The following is a 15,046-nucleotide window of genomic DNA, read 5'->3' as shown; positions in this document are numbered from 1 at the left end:
GACCATAATCAGGAACTTCTGAGACAAACTCCTGGCTCTATCAGGTACTCACGGTGTGGCCTTATAAGTGTCCCTAAAAGTGATGAGGCATCAGTTTCTAACTGTAGATAAAAAACAAATAGACTCAGTGACACGCTGTAAGAGTATGGCTTTTGGAATATGCAAATATTCCTAATTTCGGTGGCACTAAATGGCTTCCAGCATTGATTGGAAACCACAGTGGACATATATCCATGCCTTGAATAAGTGATACTAGTTAGAGATGCTGTGGGTGGAAATAATGTAAGTAAAATGCCCAGTGCCCTACTACCATTCCCACTGAAGGCAATCAAATAAATGACTAACCTAAAGGCCATTTATAACAACTTATAATAAAGCACTTATCTGAGTAGGGCACTAGGCATTTTGCTTACATTATTTCATTATTCCGAACAATAAACCTGTATGATAAATATTAATGTGCCAGTTTCATAGATGAGGAAATTGAGACACAGGGATTTGTGTAAAATCAGTTGGCAAGTATTAATAAATGATAGAACAATCATTTGACACAGAATTTTATGAATCCAAAGTAAAACACATGAAGACACCTAATGTATCTAAGTCTAAATTTAAAATTTTACACATTTTGAGAGCTTGCTGTAAATCCAATGAAATGCATTCTTATTTTTGTATTGTTGCTTGACAACTTAATTTAGAAAATTTTCCATTCACTCCCTTATAGTATAATAATGCACATAGATTTAGCCCTTTATTTCTCAAATATTTTCACAAACACAGTCCCTTTCTGGCCTGCTATGTTAGCGTGAAGAAGACAGGTGCAGCAGTCACGTGCCAACTTTATCATCAAGAACATGAACCTGAGGAATTCAAAAGGACTGTGCAGCACGGCGATGTGTTATGAAATGGCACGCTACACTCTTCATTCCTAACTCAGTACTATTTTACTAGATAATCATTCATCTAAAGAAATTTGTTTGACGTCAAAGATCATGGAATATAATGAAAAATAAATAAAATGGTATTAGAACAGCTCCAAGCCACAGTTTTCCTGTCTGTAAAATGAAAATAATTACTTTATCCCGATCTTATTTCTTAAAATTGGCTTTATAAAACACAATAGCATTTGCATATGTTCTTAAAGTTTGTGAAGCAGTTTTATGTTTTATTCCACTTTATCTTTCATATTAAGAATATTAATTCTTTATGACAAAGTAGGTCATCTTAATAAACCAGCAGTCTGAGTATATTAATTCAGTTGAAATGATTATATTTCAAGGCCTATATAGATTGAATTTCCTGGCCTTCAAGGTAGCTCTGAATCTCCAAATCAAAAAGCCAAAAACAGTGCAGAAAACAGATATTCTCACCACCCTGAGGAAAAAAAAAGAATGTTGAGGTAAAGAAAAAAAAGAGAGAGAGGGAGGAGATATAAATTTAAATAGCAGCCCATATATTGTGAGTAAAAACGATCATACCAGGAAAAATTTCTTCCCTGAGGGAAGCTAAGAACAGACTGTAACAGTCAAATGTGCAGTGATATTTTTTCTATTTCTCTTGTCAGAAGGGATTCAGTCTTTGAAATATGTCCAGCAAAACTGCAGATTTCGGTTCCATGATTAATGAACTAAATTACTTTTTATTTCTTAAATGTGTTGAGGATTCATCCTGTGGTCTTCCCCTGATCTGGAGGATTACAGCTGTTGAACAGCACATCTGGTTATAGGCAAAGGGCTCTCTGGGTGGTTCTTTCTTTTCTCTCTGAGAAACAGACAATGTGGAGGAACTTCAGAAACTTTTATTAGGCAAGTGTGATTTTTAGTTTTCAAAAATCATGTTTACTCTCTCTATTCTCCTTTTCTCATGAGGAGAAAGATTAATTATTAACATATATTTAATTCATAATTTTAAATTTCTGGTCTATGGGATTTTATATCACTTGTTAATACTTTCCCTAAATAAAATATTTGTATTCATCAAGAAAACGTTTTAATGTCCACTTGCTAGGGAACAATTTTTAAATAGACTTCATAATAATAAAATATGTTATTTCCCTGTAATTATCACATTTTAAAAAGCTGAGATGCTGTAGATGATCATGTCTGGATAAATGTACTATCTTTAATTTTTTAATAAGTGCCTCTTCATCTGTCAAACCACACTGCCATTCCTGGAAGATGTCACTATCTTGCCTATACCTCTAAAAGGCATAAAGAAATAAATGTAATTTTCTTCCTTCTTTCTTTTAAAAAGCATGTATGATCCTTAAGACATTTAATTTTAAAAATTCAAGTTTCAGGGACCAGGAGTAATAGAAAATTTTTTGTGCGCTACAAAACTTCCCTCCCTGACCACTGATTCTGTGAGCTCTTTCTTACCAAATCACGTAAAAATTGATTTTTGGAGCAGTAATTCTCTAACTGTGGTCTAGGAACATCCCTTAGGTATTACGCAGGCTTTTCCAATTTCAAAAAAAGACATGTGCTCATGCCTAGGGAAGGTTCCCAGCTAGAACAAGCAGAAAAGAAAAAGAAACTGTGTACTCTGAAGGACTTCACTGCTGGAAAACATACCCATCAGAACTTGAGGAAGCTGGGAATTAACTCATACAGCTTCCACAATCCTTGGAGAGCTGTTGTTCGTGTTGTGCGTGCTTATCTGTTTAATTTTTCTGATCAGAGCAAGTGGGTTAAATGCTTATGCATTTTTTTTAATTTTAGAGAAATACAATGTTGAAAATGGGGTTAAAAATTTCTCCACTGAGTAAAGAAAAATCAATAATTAAGAGTGTTAATGCAATATGATGCCAACTGTGTAAAAGGTTTAAAAGAAAATATTTTAACACCAAAATGCTAACTGTATCTACCTCAGAGTGGTGAAACATTGGTGTCTTGACATTCCCGTTTGAATTTTTAAATGTACAATAATACATTTTCAAAAATGAACATGTATTACACTTTGGTATCACTTATAATTTTAAAAATCACTTGCAGCTAAAGATTACAAAAACAGAGGTGGGGAGGAGGGGAGAAAAAAAGGATTACAAAAACAGTAGAAGTGCATTGAACAAAAAAAAAATCTATGTGCTTACTACAGTGGTGCTATATAATGCAGAATATGCCTTTTCCCCAAAAGTCTCTAAATCTTAAAGAAAACTAGATAATCATAATATATTTAGAAAATAACTGAGCACTGCTCTGGAGCCACTGATTGATATTTCCATAGTAAGTCTTCAGAAAAGAGATTCGTGTGGTCTGGAATAAAGTAGTCAGCGAAGGATTCCCAAGGAGGTGTGATGGGAGCAAAACCTTGGAAGACAGCATGGAAAGCTTTGCAAAAACGAGGCACAGAGCGAGAACACTTTGCATCAGAAGTCAGAGAAGCAGAAATGAGACCAGAGCACATGAAAGGATAATAGAGCACAGAGATTTAGTATACTAGCCTAGCCAGCATACTAGGGAACAACAGGAAAAGAAAGAGAGAGAGAGAGAAAGAGAGAGAAGTATCAGGCAGGCTGCTAGAGCGGGGATGGGACGGTAGAATATCAAATGTCATTTTTAAAAAACAAGATAAACAATTCAGTTTTGATGTAAAGAATGAAAAGTGATTGTGAGTTGTAAAGAAAGAACATTACATGATTTTTGTAATGTATTTGTAGAAAAATACACTAGCATTTGTCATTTGGAAATTCAACAAATATTCTTTAGGGATCTATTATATCCAGTCTTTGTCACCAATACAGCAAGGACAAGAGTTTCCACAGGCTAGGAGGGCGGTTCAGCAGGGCAGGTGAGCCAGGATAGAGATTTAAATAGTAGATGAATTCAAGTGATTTTAGAAGGTAACCTTGCTAGGATTTGGGAATGGATGGAACAGAATTATAAAGGAAAAAGAGTCAAGGATGAGACTGAAGTGCCTGAGTCTCGCACCCACATGTTACCATGTAGGAAAACAGAGAAGCTGTAGGTGGACCAGATTGGAGAAAGAGAGCTCATTAGTTCCATGTTTTGTTGATTTTGAGGTCGAAGCACATTTGCGATGAAGTTCAAATGGAAATGTCAAAAAAGTGGCTGCAGATATGGATTGCAGCTCCAATGGAGGGTCTTGAAGCTCTCAACTGGAAGTGATTAGCATATAGATGGCTATTAAAATGGTGAGCCTAAAAGATACCTCCTAGGCAAAAGGTATAAAATGGGAAGGGGAGGGCACAGTGGCTAGTCCTTAGGCTAGATTAGAAAGGTGTTCCACCAGGAATGGAGGGCTCATTCTCTCACTTGGTAAGCATCACCTGAACATGGTTTAGCAACTGTCCCAGTAGTGTATGACTGTTGGAATCCAGACCAGTATTTAGGGAAGCAGCACTGGTAGAAAATGGAAAGTCACAATGTAAATAATTATTTAATGTTACTTCCCAGTCTGAATTAATGGTGATATGTGAAAATGCCCAGGTATAAAGGTTTACATTCAATACCGACTTCCATGGGAATTTTCAACTTCATATATTTATGAGTTACCTGAAAATAAAACAGAAAGATATCCAGTCCCCTAAACCTCAATCCCTAAGAAGTCTCTAACTTGGCTACTATAAAATGAATTAGCAGAGAAGAAAGATACCTGGTATATTACATATAATTGAGCTCAACAGCCTTCTTGTTTTCTAAGGATCCTAGAAAACAGCATTTAGGAGACCTCTGTGGCCTCTAGATGTCAGTTTTCTCTGCAACACAGATTTCTGGCAAACTGTTGAAGCAGAGAGAGTACCCAAAAAGGGGGAGTAGACAAGGACAGGAGGCTGGGGTGCGGACTCTCACCACCCTCCGGGTCCAACCCAAATCTATCAATCCCTTTGCAGACTAACACTAAATTTGCGTGGATAATAACAATAGAAAGTTGAGAAAATGTGGTTCTCTGTAGATATCCAATGTGTTGGCTACATCTATCACTTTGCCTGTAGTCAAGCTGATTGAACTTAGCACATCCTGACTCAAATTTTGATTGAGTTGGGCTCCTTGGCCTTTAAATTTTATATCTGAATTCTCTTTGAAAAGATTTGGCCTCCCTGTATATATTTAGAGTACTGGGAGCACCCATCTGTTTTTATGTTTATGTATAACCACACCACTTTCCAGTGCTCTTAGGTCCTTGAAAATACAATGACATGACTGATGATGAGAAATTAAGTGAATGGGGTGAATGTTCCCATTCTCAGACAAACGTTTGTGGGAAAGCAATTTCCCTTACAGTTCTGACCATGTGCTTCTGTTTCTAGTGAATACCTCAGCTCAGATGATCTTGGAAGGTACATATTAACCATCTTCTATGCTATGAAGACAAAATATTCATTCTGCCAGTTTGTTACTCCCACCGTTGCCTAGATTTGTTGACCCCCCAATGCCAGGGTGTGGTAAGAAGTCAAAAACCCCTAAATTTACAGAAGGGGTTAAGAATTGATCCTCATCTGCCCTGTGGGTCTCTTGAAACTCTTGTTTGAAAAGGGAGGATCAGTGGCAGCCAGGAGTCACATCTGCAGAATGGAAATGGCTTTAGGTACCCAAGCTGCAGGCTCACACAAGACTCAGGGCAGTTATTGTTCTTTTGTGAGGAGGAAAGGTTACCCTGATCCCAGGGCCTAAAACTCTATAGCGCCAGGTTTTCTCTGTGTCTTAACACTCCGGGCGCCGTGAGGGCTTCTGTGGCAGTTTTCTCAACATCTCACTAATACCAGCCAGGTCTCCATTGCTCAGATCAGCCCCTTTCTTTAAATACCTCAAGTGTGTATGCAGAAAAGTCCGCCCAGCTCCATGGGGACAAACCCTCTCCTCCTCCATGGAACCCAGGCACCAGTCCTAGCACCCACCAATTCCATCAACGGTCATCTGGCCCCACTCCCCTCCTGCTCACCTTGAAACCTAGACTACCCTCATTTCAAAGGAAGAGAGGCAGGCAGCCAGCGCGCCTGCCAGCTATCTACATGTTTCCATTAAGATGCAAGTGTGTGCGCAGCTTACATTCATATAGTCCCTGAAGTGTCTTCAAGCTATTATTTCCCACGTCTTGTTACTTGTGTTCAAGAGACTCTCTCTCCTGCAGAAGCCCAAAGATTGTTGAAGGCAGAATAGGTCCCCGCGCCGCCTGGGAGGAGCGCGCCCCCTTTCGGGGAAAGAAGGCAAGGAGGAACGCGTCCGGCGAGGCTCGCCGCTCATTCCCTACGCGTAAAGCGGCGCCCAGCTCGGTGCAGCAGGGAGAACAGCGGCGACGGGGAGGGAGTGTTTGTTTCTCTGCCAAGACAGAGACCACACCATTATAACCAAAGATACCGTGGGTTCTGTTTTCAACGTTAAAATTCTTCATTGAATTAATCACTCTTCCACCCATTCCACACCCTCAATCCCTAGCAAAGATGAGATCCAGAAAGAGCCTCCTGTTCCGACCCCATGTCGACCTTATTACTGCAACTGAGTTTCGGTATATTCTCTCCCGTCCGTTAAGAAAGTTTCCAATTACTTCACAGTAACTCCGTGAAAGTAAACAAAATGGGAATAGAACATGCCCTTGCCCTTTCTCATAACTCGGATCTTGGGAATTCAAATTAATACACGAATTTCAGATTTATCCCTTTTTAAGAGAGCTGAGCCTGGGAGGATCGATAATGGTAAAAATAGTCCCAAAATTCTCAGGAATTAGAGCGTCTTCATTATGTGGCACAGCTAAGGGACTGGGACATCCAGTATCCAACGAATGTAATCTGGGCATAACTCAGACCCTTATTCCTATAGTTGAGAACCACAGGAACAGAAGAATCCCCAAGATTCTGGTTGTCCTCAGATTCCTCTAACTCACTTGTGCATCTGATTGATTTATTCTGACATGTTTTCTTTATTTTCTTTCATAACATTTCCTTAACCAACCACCATTTGTGCCTTTATTCTCCTCCCCTTTGCTAATGTGGCCCTGAAATCGTCTTCCCAGATATTTTTTTCATCAAGAAAAGTAGTCCCAGAGCAAGTGAAATATGGTATTTTTTTAAGTCTTAAACTTAAAATCGATACCCCATAATTGTCTGGATGAGTACTTCCTTGAAGCTGCCACAGTAAATTAGAAAAATCACAACACAATCTACTAATATTCAGTCCACAGTGGACAGGTATTACTCAAGAACTCCTACACCTGAAAAACGAACCTGCCGATGCTGAACCACTGACAACTGTCTCTCTACAATGTAGCTCCTAATTTATTGATTTAAAAATAAACAGCATTTGGAGAAAAGGGGGACATTGCAGCCATTTGTTGATATTATTATTAGTGTTTGAGACTATTGGGTTTTGAGTCTTAGCCTGCTCACCAAGCCATTTGATTTTAAAGGAATCCAAATTCTTTTAAATGGATACATAACACTGTTGACAAATGCATCCTCTTTATTAATATATTGTTGTAAAGGGAGTAAAAGGGCACCCAAACCATGGGATTGGTACTCAGAAGGCATCAAAGTAAAACACAAAGTTCGACACAGGGCGCCCAATCAAATGACAACGGTGTGCACTCACAGGCAGCTCTCTAAATGTTTGCACACGAAGAGTTGGCCCCTTATCCAAATATTGCCTGTAAAGTTTTATCTGTAGTTCTAAGGAATACTTTAAGGATCCTGTTAATTAAACTTACAAAGGCTTGGGTAGAGAATGCCAAGCCCCCACGTTTTACTTTTTCTTTGAGAGGATATTCTGACCCCTAAAACACTTCCACCACCTGTAGAAAAATAAGCGAAATGCAATCCTTATCTCCTCTACAAACACCACTCTTGATCTTAAAAAGTTGTTCCTCATATTGCTTCTTCTAAAGAGGAAATAAATATATGCATATTCCCAGAGCGGTTGAAAGTGGGCCCGGCCCTGGAACTGGAGGCGCGCTGGAGGTCGCAATGCAGGCACAGGCAGGCACAGACCTTCGCAACGACCCGGTACCTGCTGTCCTCGAGCTTCCGCCAAGGAGGAAGGTTTTCCAGGAGTTAGGGGTCTGCGCTGGTGGTGTGGTAGGCTGATGGATGGAGAGGGAAACTGTGTAGGAGAGGGATTGTAAAAGAAACATGCCTTTTAAGATAAACAATCAAACTGGTTTAGAGATTGTCATCAAATTGGTTTAGAGATTGTCATAGTTGAAAATCTACAGGTTGTTATTTCGTGGAAAAGGCTGCGAGAGGCATTCAAAGCTGGGTCGGTGGAATAGGTGCTGCTGAACTGACTTTTTTTTTTTTTTTTTGCGGGGGGTGGGGGGGTTAAGGTGACGTCTTGTTGATTTGGAAATGATTTATTCCCTCGTGTTGTAAAATCTAAAATGACAGTCCTGGGAAGAGGAAAGAACTCTAAGGACCCGTGTGACCCATTGCTGTCTGACTGAAGCCCTGGCGCTCTGACCTGAGCGCACCGGGGTTAGGTCTTTCAGACAAAATGCGGGACTGCGCGACGTCTAACACTCGGGAGAGGCGCTCCGAAGCATGGAGGAGGTGGAAATTCACTGCATTCCAGAGTTGGGGGATCTGGAGCCCCAGTGAGTACTGGCAGCCTAGGGCTTCGGACTTCACTGGCCTATCACCCTACGCTTCAAATTCCCAAGTCGTCCTTCACCCGAAAGCGGGTAGGAGTCACTGGACTATCAATTTCTCCAAAATTCCAAGAGAAGGAGATCACCCGGGCCCCTACCTCTGCATGTAAAATAAACCGAAATCACCACCTCTTGGCTGGCCTTGACATTTGGCTTTGGGGATTCACTGATGCACCTTGATCCTGTATTTCACCTCCTCCTCTAAAGAGAAATGTTTCCAGGCTCACCTTAAAACGATATATTTCATTGCCTCCTCTCTTCAACGAGATAACTGAAGCCCAAATTTAGACTGCCAACACAGGCTCCAGAGTCCCAGGGTGGTGCTGCATAAGAAAATTTCTGGCGCAAAGGTTGTTGCAAACGCTGAGACTCTAGGGGTTGATGTTACTGTGATGTGAATTCCAACTTGGGAGCGCCCTAGAAAATGTTCCCGCTCTCCTGGGCGTTTCTCTGGCGAAGAGAAGTTGGCCGGGCAAGGTCCCCGGAGAGTGTGACTGGTGGATTGGGTAGGCAATTCCTTCGCGCTGCGTTTACACCTCTCCCTTTGTGACAAATCGATTTCCCGCGCTGCTGTTCTGCATTTGCATCCCGCCGCGGCCGGCCCGGCAGCCAGCTGCGCCCGGTATACACTTAGCACCGGCTTGTGAATGTGTGCGTGTGCGCGCGCGTGTCTAATTGACTTTCCGTCTACCTTTTTATGACTACATGTGTTTCCAACAAAAGGTCTTATTAGGACAATCTGGTTTCACTAATTTAGAGGTTGGGAACGTGGAAGGCAGGCGCTTTTATTTTAAGAGTTTGCAGAAGTTCAGATTAAGAAATGACAGCGGGATGCACTGTCCTCATTGGAGTAGGTCTGCCTATTTTTATGACCCGTTCCTCTTTCCTCTCCCTGATTACCCACGTTCTGCCACCACCTCCATTCACACTCCACACTATCCCATTAGCCACTGGATTCCAAACGGTGTTAGAAAACTATTTCTTTGAACACTTAATGTATTTGAGCCCAGAAGCTGGAGAATTTACTAGTCTGGGAGACTCAGTAAAAAGGGAAAGAAAGCATTCCTCAGAGAGGACAGTGTAGTGAGTATCAACCAAGGTAAGGGTGGGGACAGAATTGCTGACGGTGAGTGGGGTGGGGAGGGTCAGGGAGAAGCCCTCACTTTAGACAATACCTAGTTCCTTCTAGCTCTATTCGGCCCAGGTTGTAATTAGAAAGTTTGCAATATTAAAAATCGAATATTGAAGGTGTAAGTGGAGTTTGTTTTGCTAATTTCAACTGAAGAGAAAATTTAGAAAGGTCAAGGACTGTTTCTATATAGCTAAAGGAATCAAACGCTTCTTTTTAATGTTCTCTGTCTCTCCGAAGAAGACAATCATTTCCCACTAGACTAGATTTCCAGCGGGGTGCAAAGAGCGCTAGACTCCTGGTTCCATCTCTGAGTTTCTTTGGGGATGGGGGAGAGTCTCCTCTGGCCATCCTTTACCACGACAGTCCCCTCTTCCCTGATTCACAGTCTGAGCTTCATTGTCATTGCAGGCTGGAGGCCAAGGCGTCCTGGCTTCCAGGTGGCTCACAACAGCTTTCTTGGTGACTCTTTTTGGGAGCCCAAGAACTAGGGATTAGGGTTCCCCTGGACACTTGCTTCCAAAAGACTCAGACTCTCCCATTCTCATCCCAGTGGAGAAAAAAAAGATAGAGGAAAGTGCTTATAAAAGCAAGGAACTATTCGTTAGAACACTACCCTCATCTCTCTGGGAAGCAAGGCTTGGTGTGCGTGTGCGTGTGTGTGTGTGTGTGTGTGTGTGTGTGTTGGCTACTTTCCTAGCTCCAGGTGCCTGTCACATCATCCCCATCACCTCACTCTGCCTTCTGCAGCCTCTTCCCAAAACTGTCTCTTGGTCATGCTTCTGATGAGCATCCCCTTTTTGAGCCTCAGTTTCCTTTCAGGGTCCTCTCCCCACAAGGCTTCTCTAGTCATTGTAAATCTGAGATGGGCCCGAGTATCAGGAGTATCACGTGGGCGAGTTTTAGAGTCTCCCCTTTTCCCGGGACACACAGTCCCCAACTCCGCCCGCAATCCTGAGCTTGTCCTCGGGACGCCCCTGTGGAGGCCACATGCTCCTCTGGGCCTCCGCGGCGCCTCCAAATCTGCTCTGGGGCGCTCCACAGCTGGCTTCCTCCGGCCAATCCCGCTCCATACCCACTCTAAGGCCACGACAAATCCCCGAATCCCGAGCTCCCTTCTCGTGGTGTCCACTCAGAGCCAAACAACCGGTACAATCTGCATCCCTCTTCCCCTGCAGTATCCGAGGGCCACCAGGGCTGGGCCGGTCCCCAGGCTGGCTGCGGCGGCTGGCCTTGGCCTTGCTTTTCTCATCCTCCTGCCTCCTCATAGGGCAAAGCAACATCTAGTCTCTCCTGCCCCACTCTGGTCTTCTAAGCAGAAGTTTCTTCGTGGCCCTGTTTTCTGTTGTGAGTCCAACCTCTAGTGTTCGAACAGTGGTAAATGTCCCGAGTAATAAGTAGTCCTGGCAAAACAGAAACGACCTGACGTGTAGAATTGACGAAGCTGGGGTCTACATGGAATGCTATTCTCCTTACTCTTTTAGTTTTTCATTTTCCCTAGTAAAACCTTTAAAAACAACCATAGTATTTCTTAGTGCATTTTGTTAGAGCTAAGAGTGCTCATGCAAACACTCAACTCACGCTGCGGTGTGGGCAGCAGAAGCAGCCCCTCTAGCACCAAAACGCTAAACAGAACGTCTCTGCCTCTGCACCTAGCCCTTTATGTGGAAGCTGGGGACACCCAGTTCATTCCTCGGAGTGGGCCACTTTTCTCTGGTGTCCAGGCCAGACTTCCTCATCCAGCTTCTGCAGCCCTCTGATAGTGCATTGGCCTCTTTTGGCTAAAAACACCGAGGGGCGCCCAGGCCAGTAAGGAAGGAGGGTGAAGACCGGGCACCCTGAGCACGCCATAGGCCCTCTCTGCGGCTTGCTTTAGCATGGCCCTTGGGGCCGCCACTGTGCCTAGGCCCTGTTTCCAGTTGTTTCTTGTTCAGTTTGATTTGTATGTCTATTTTTCGAAGGTCTGAAATAGGCAATGTTTTGTGAAAATCACAGAATACTGGCGAGCCCCCTGGTTCCACGGTTTCCAAATTTTAAGACAAAATGGTAACTAGCAACTATTGACATCGAAAGCGATCAACCTCATTTGAGAACTTACAGCTAAGTTCAGACTCTTGCAACCTCAAGAAGAGGGAGTATCTATGCGTGTCTGGCACATGTCACCTGGGATGAACTGGGTGACCTGTCTGTTACAGACTCGGGGACTTGGGGATACAATTCCCGTCTCTTTTTAAGGCACCATTACTAAAGCGAAGCGAGATTTTCAGGGGCGCGAGCTGGTCGGTGAGGATGGGGAAGGGAAACTACTTTTCCGGACGTTTAAGAAGCAATAGGGATTGCTCCTCGAAGGTGACACTGGCCTGAGCACAGAAGCCCGCGCCTCCGGGATGCAGCTCGCCTGTGTGGGATCACGCGGGGCTGGATCTCAGGTTTCACCCGTAAAGGACATTCCCTTTGCTTGGCCTGAGTTTGCCCGAATCAGCCGGGCTTTTGACTCTGCCAGTCTCAAACCCATTTGCGGTGGAGGCGACAGCAGGGGGCAGAGAGCAGCTCCAGCGTCTCGGGCAGGGCGTTCTCTCGCGGCCTTCTGTGCCCGCGTGGAGCGTGCAGCCTGAGCAGCGCCAGTCCTGCTGCCTGTGCCTGGTGCCCTCCCTCAAGCCGTCATACGCTGCCTGGCAGAAGTCCTTCCAACCCGACTCAGCATCCTTAACCCGCTGCTTTCCCAAACAGCGCCGGCTCTCTGAGTTTGCGCCCCGCTGAGACCTTTTCCCAGCCCTGCCCCGCCGCTCCGCCTGCGGGATGAACCGAACCCGAGCCTGGCTGAAGTAAAGGGAGTTCGCGGCGGACAGAGTCGCTGCCTCCAACCTCAGGGCCTCCGAGTGTCCCCGGGCCTGGGAGCCTCTCCCTAGCGTCCTCCTTGGTTATGCCTTCGGCCGAGACCCGCTTTTCGCATCTGGTTTCCCCTGTGACTGGCCCTTCCTTTGAAGTCTCCCACCACCTCTCCTAGTCCCAGAACCTTCTCTTTCTGGCCCCGGACGGGTCCTCGCTGCCCTACCCCGGTCCCCGCCCTCTGTCCCGGGCACATACCCCCGTGGGCATGCGCCCCTCACTCACTGTCCTGCTGCGGGGTGTCGCTGCCGCTGGTGAGTCCTGGCGACTCCAGCAGGCTCCGGCCAGCCTCGCCCACGTTCTCGTCCGCCTGTGCCGCCACCATGTCCCCGGCTTCCTCCAGGTCTAGCAGGTGACTGACGGAGAAGTTCTTTTTCGCCTGCAGGGTGTCGAGGTTGCCCGGGCTGTCCAAGCGGCCACCCAGCGCCGGTTGCCGCTCCAGAACGTGCCCGTAGCTGGAGGTCATGGTCTCCCCCACCGATCCCACCCACCCCCCTCTTCCCGCTCGAATCAACACCAAACGCTGTGGGCGCGAGGGGGGAGAGGAGCCGAGTGGGGAAGAAAGAGGGGGGCAGTAGAGAGAGAGAGAGAGAAAGAGAGAGAGAGAGAGAGGAAGAGGGAGGGAAAGAGAGGAAGGCCAAAAAAAAAAAAAAAAAAAAGTGGAAAAGAGGGCGGGGGACCCCCTTCTGTAGAGCAGAGCGTTCTGCACCAGCCGCCTTCCGCAGCCTTGGTTGCTTTCCTGAGGCCAAGTCCGGCGCGGTCCAAAGAGATAATCCACACCAAAATACAATATTTAAAAGTCACCCTGTGTTCAAGTCAGGAGAAAAAAATCCCTTCCAACTCTCCAAAAGCGTCCACACGCACAGACTAAAAATAATAATAAGGGGGAGAGAGGAAAGCGGAGGCCAGCAGGGCGGGGGAGTTAGGCAAACAGAAGAAGAGAGAAGAAGGGGTGGGAGAGAAGAATCAAAGTGGAGGGTTTTTTTAAAGGTTAAAAAAGTTATTCCCAGGCAAGAGTTCAAGCACCAACAGAAGAAGGCTTGTTCCAGCTTTAAAACATCTTCAAGAAAACGTGTTCCCCCCTCTCTGCACTCCTGTGGATTCTCAGGAGTGACTAAAGTTTCAGGAGGAGAGGGTGATGTCTTGCAGATGTATTAGAGAGCAGGATTCTCACTTTACTTTTTGTAAGGAGTAAAAAAAAAAAAAAAAAAAAAAAATTAAGAATTAAAAAAAAATTGGGCTTCAAGAGTCCCACGGAGGGTGCTGGTGGGTTCCCCCCTTTCCCTTCTCTCTCTCCCCCTCTTCTTGCTGGGTTCCTTTTTCCTTCTCAGTTGGATCAAGAAGCTCTCTGGCACATCAAAAGGCACAAACTGGCATGCAGAGGAGGCTTTGTAGGGAATACAAGAAAATTGGAGACCCCTGGGAGGGCAGATCTCGACTTAATAGGAGCCTGTAATTACGTGGCAAAGCCTTTGTGCCGTGCCTGACGTTTCACAGACCCCCTTTCTCCATCACAATCTCCTTCTTCCTCCTTTCCCTGGGACCAAAAACAGTCTGATTAAGAAAACCCCCTTTGCCAACCTCAGAGCCGGAGAGAAAGGGAGAGGGAGGGAGCAAGAGAGAGGGAGGGAGAGAGAAAGGGAGGGAGAAAGAGGAGAGAGAGAGAGGAAGAAATGAGAGAGGGAAGAGAGCAAGAGAGCCCCTTTGGATTTCTAAAGGTCTAATTATCATTCTCCTAATAATATCGGGGAGAAAAGACAAACTGAAAGTCAGTCACTTCAAACGTGCTGATTATTTTGCTTCGGCATTAACTCCTCCAGATTTGTTTAAGATCCTGCTGGAAAATCTCATTTGCATGTTTTGATAACAGCTGTGGGGAAACTGGAACAAATCCACCGCTATCACAATCAAATTTTCTTCTGCCTTCCCCCACGACCTTTAAACAAAAGATTTTCTGCTGTTTTAACAGTTTTGGGGTGAGTACAGGGAGAAATTAAGGCTATTTTTGGTTCTGTAGAGGCAGCCTATTAAATAATGTAATAAAATAACAAGAGGGATAGTAATGGGAGGCTCTCTCACTCCTCTCGCAAAGACTACAGGCAGGTTGGGGAGATCTAGAGGGCACCGAATTTATTTGAGGCTTTCCCCGCCGTTAGGAATACCAGAGCTAGGGCAATGAGAAATGTACTTGTTTATTAAGCTGGAGGAAAGGACTCCAGAAATATATTATAATCTTTCTCCCTACCCCCGCCAATTTTGTAACCTCTGTGGTACCGCCAAGGTTGCTTCCCCAGGCGAGGACGCTAAACCCAGAGGGTCCCGCTGCGAGGATTCCTTGGAGCTGGCTGGAGCACTCCCAGAGGCAGGGGTCGGGGAGGCTTCCGTGCGGTTCAGCGTCCAGCCTGGCTGTGGTGGCGGGAGGACAGAGAGGGG

At 44.9% G+C, this 15,046-nt stretch overlaps 1 protein-coding gene across 3 annotated transcripts in view; it reads right to left on the bottom strand.

Annotated features, from left to right (window-relative positions):
• PRRX1 (paired related homeobox 1) overlaps window positions 1-14,822 on the bottom strand; it is a 76,233-nt gene extending 61,411 nt beyond the window's left edge. Inside the window, exon 1 of one of the 3 annotated variants that reach the window (XM_064370447.1) lies at window positions 12,839-14,822. In XM_064370447.1, coding sequence (XP_064226517.1) covers window positions 12,839-13,079 — 241 coding nt within the window. In that variant the 5' untranslated portion in view covers window positions 13,080-14,822. The remainder of the gene's footprint in view (window positions 1-12,838) is intronic. The other 2 variants (XM_012444593.3, XM_012444592.3) reach the window with 2 other exon arrangements.
• Window positions 14,823-15,046: the final 224 nt, after the last annotated feature.

The sequence above is a fragment of the Aotus nancymaae genome, unplaced genomic scaffold (assembly GCF_030222135.1).
Source record: "Aotus nancymaae isolate 86718 unplaced genomic scaffold, 86718_ANA_hifiasm-v0.15.2.pri h1tg000108l, whole genome shotgun sequence".
Classification (NCBI taxonomy): domain Eukaryota; kingdom Metazoa; phylum Chordata; class Mammalia; order Primates; family Aotidae; genus Aotus; species Aotus nancymaae.
Note: the sequence above shows the minus strand (reverse complement) of the source record. Positions and strands in the feature narration are given on the sequence as shown.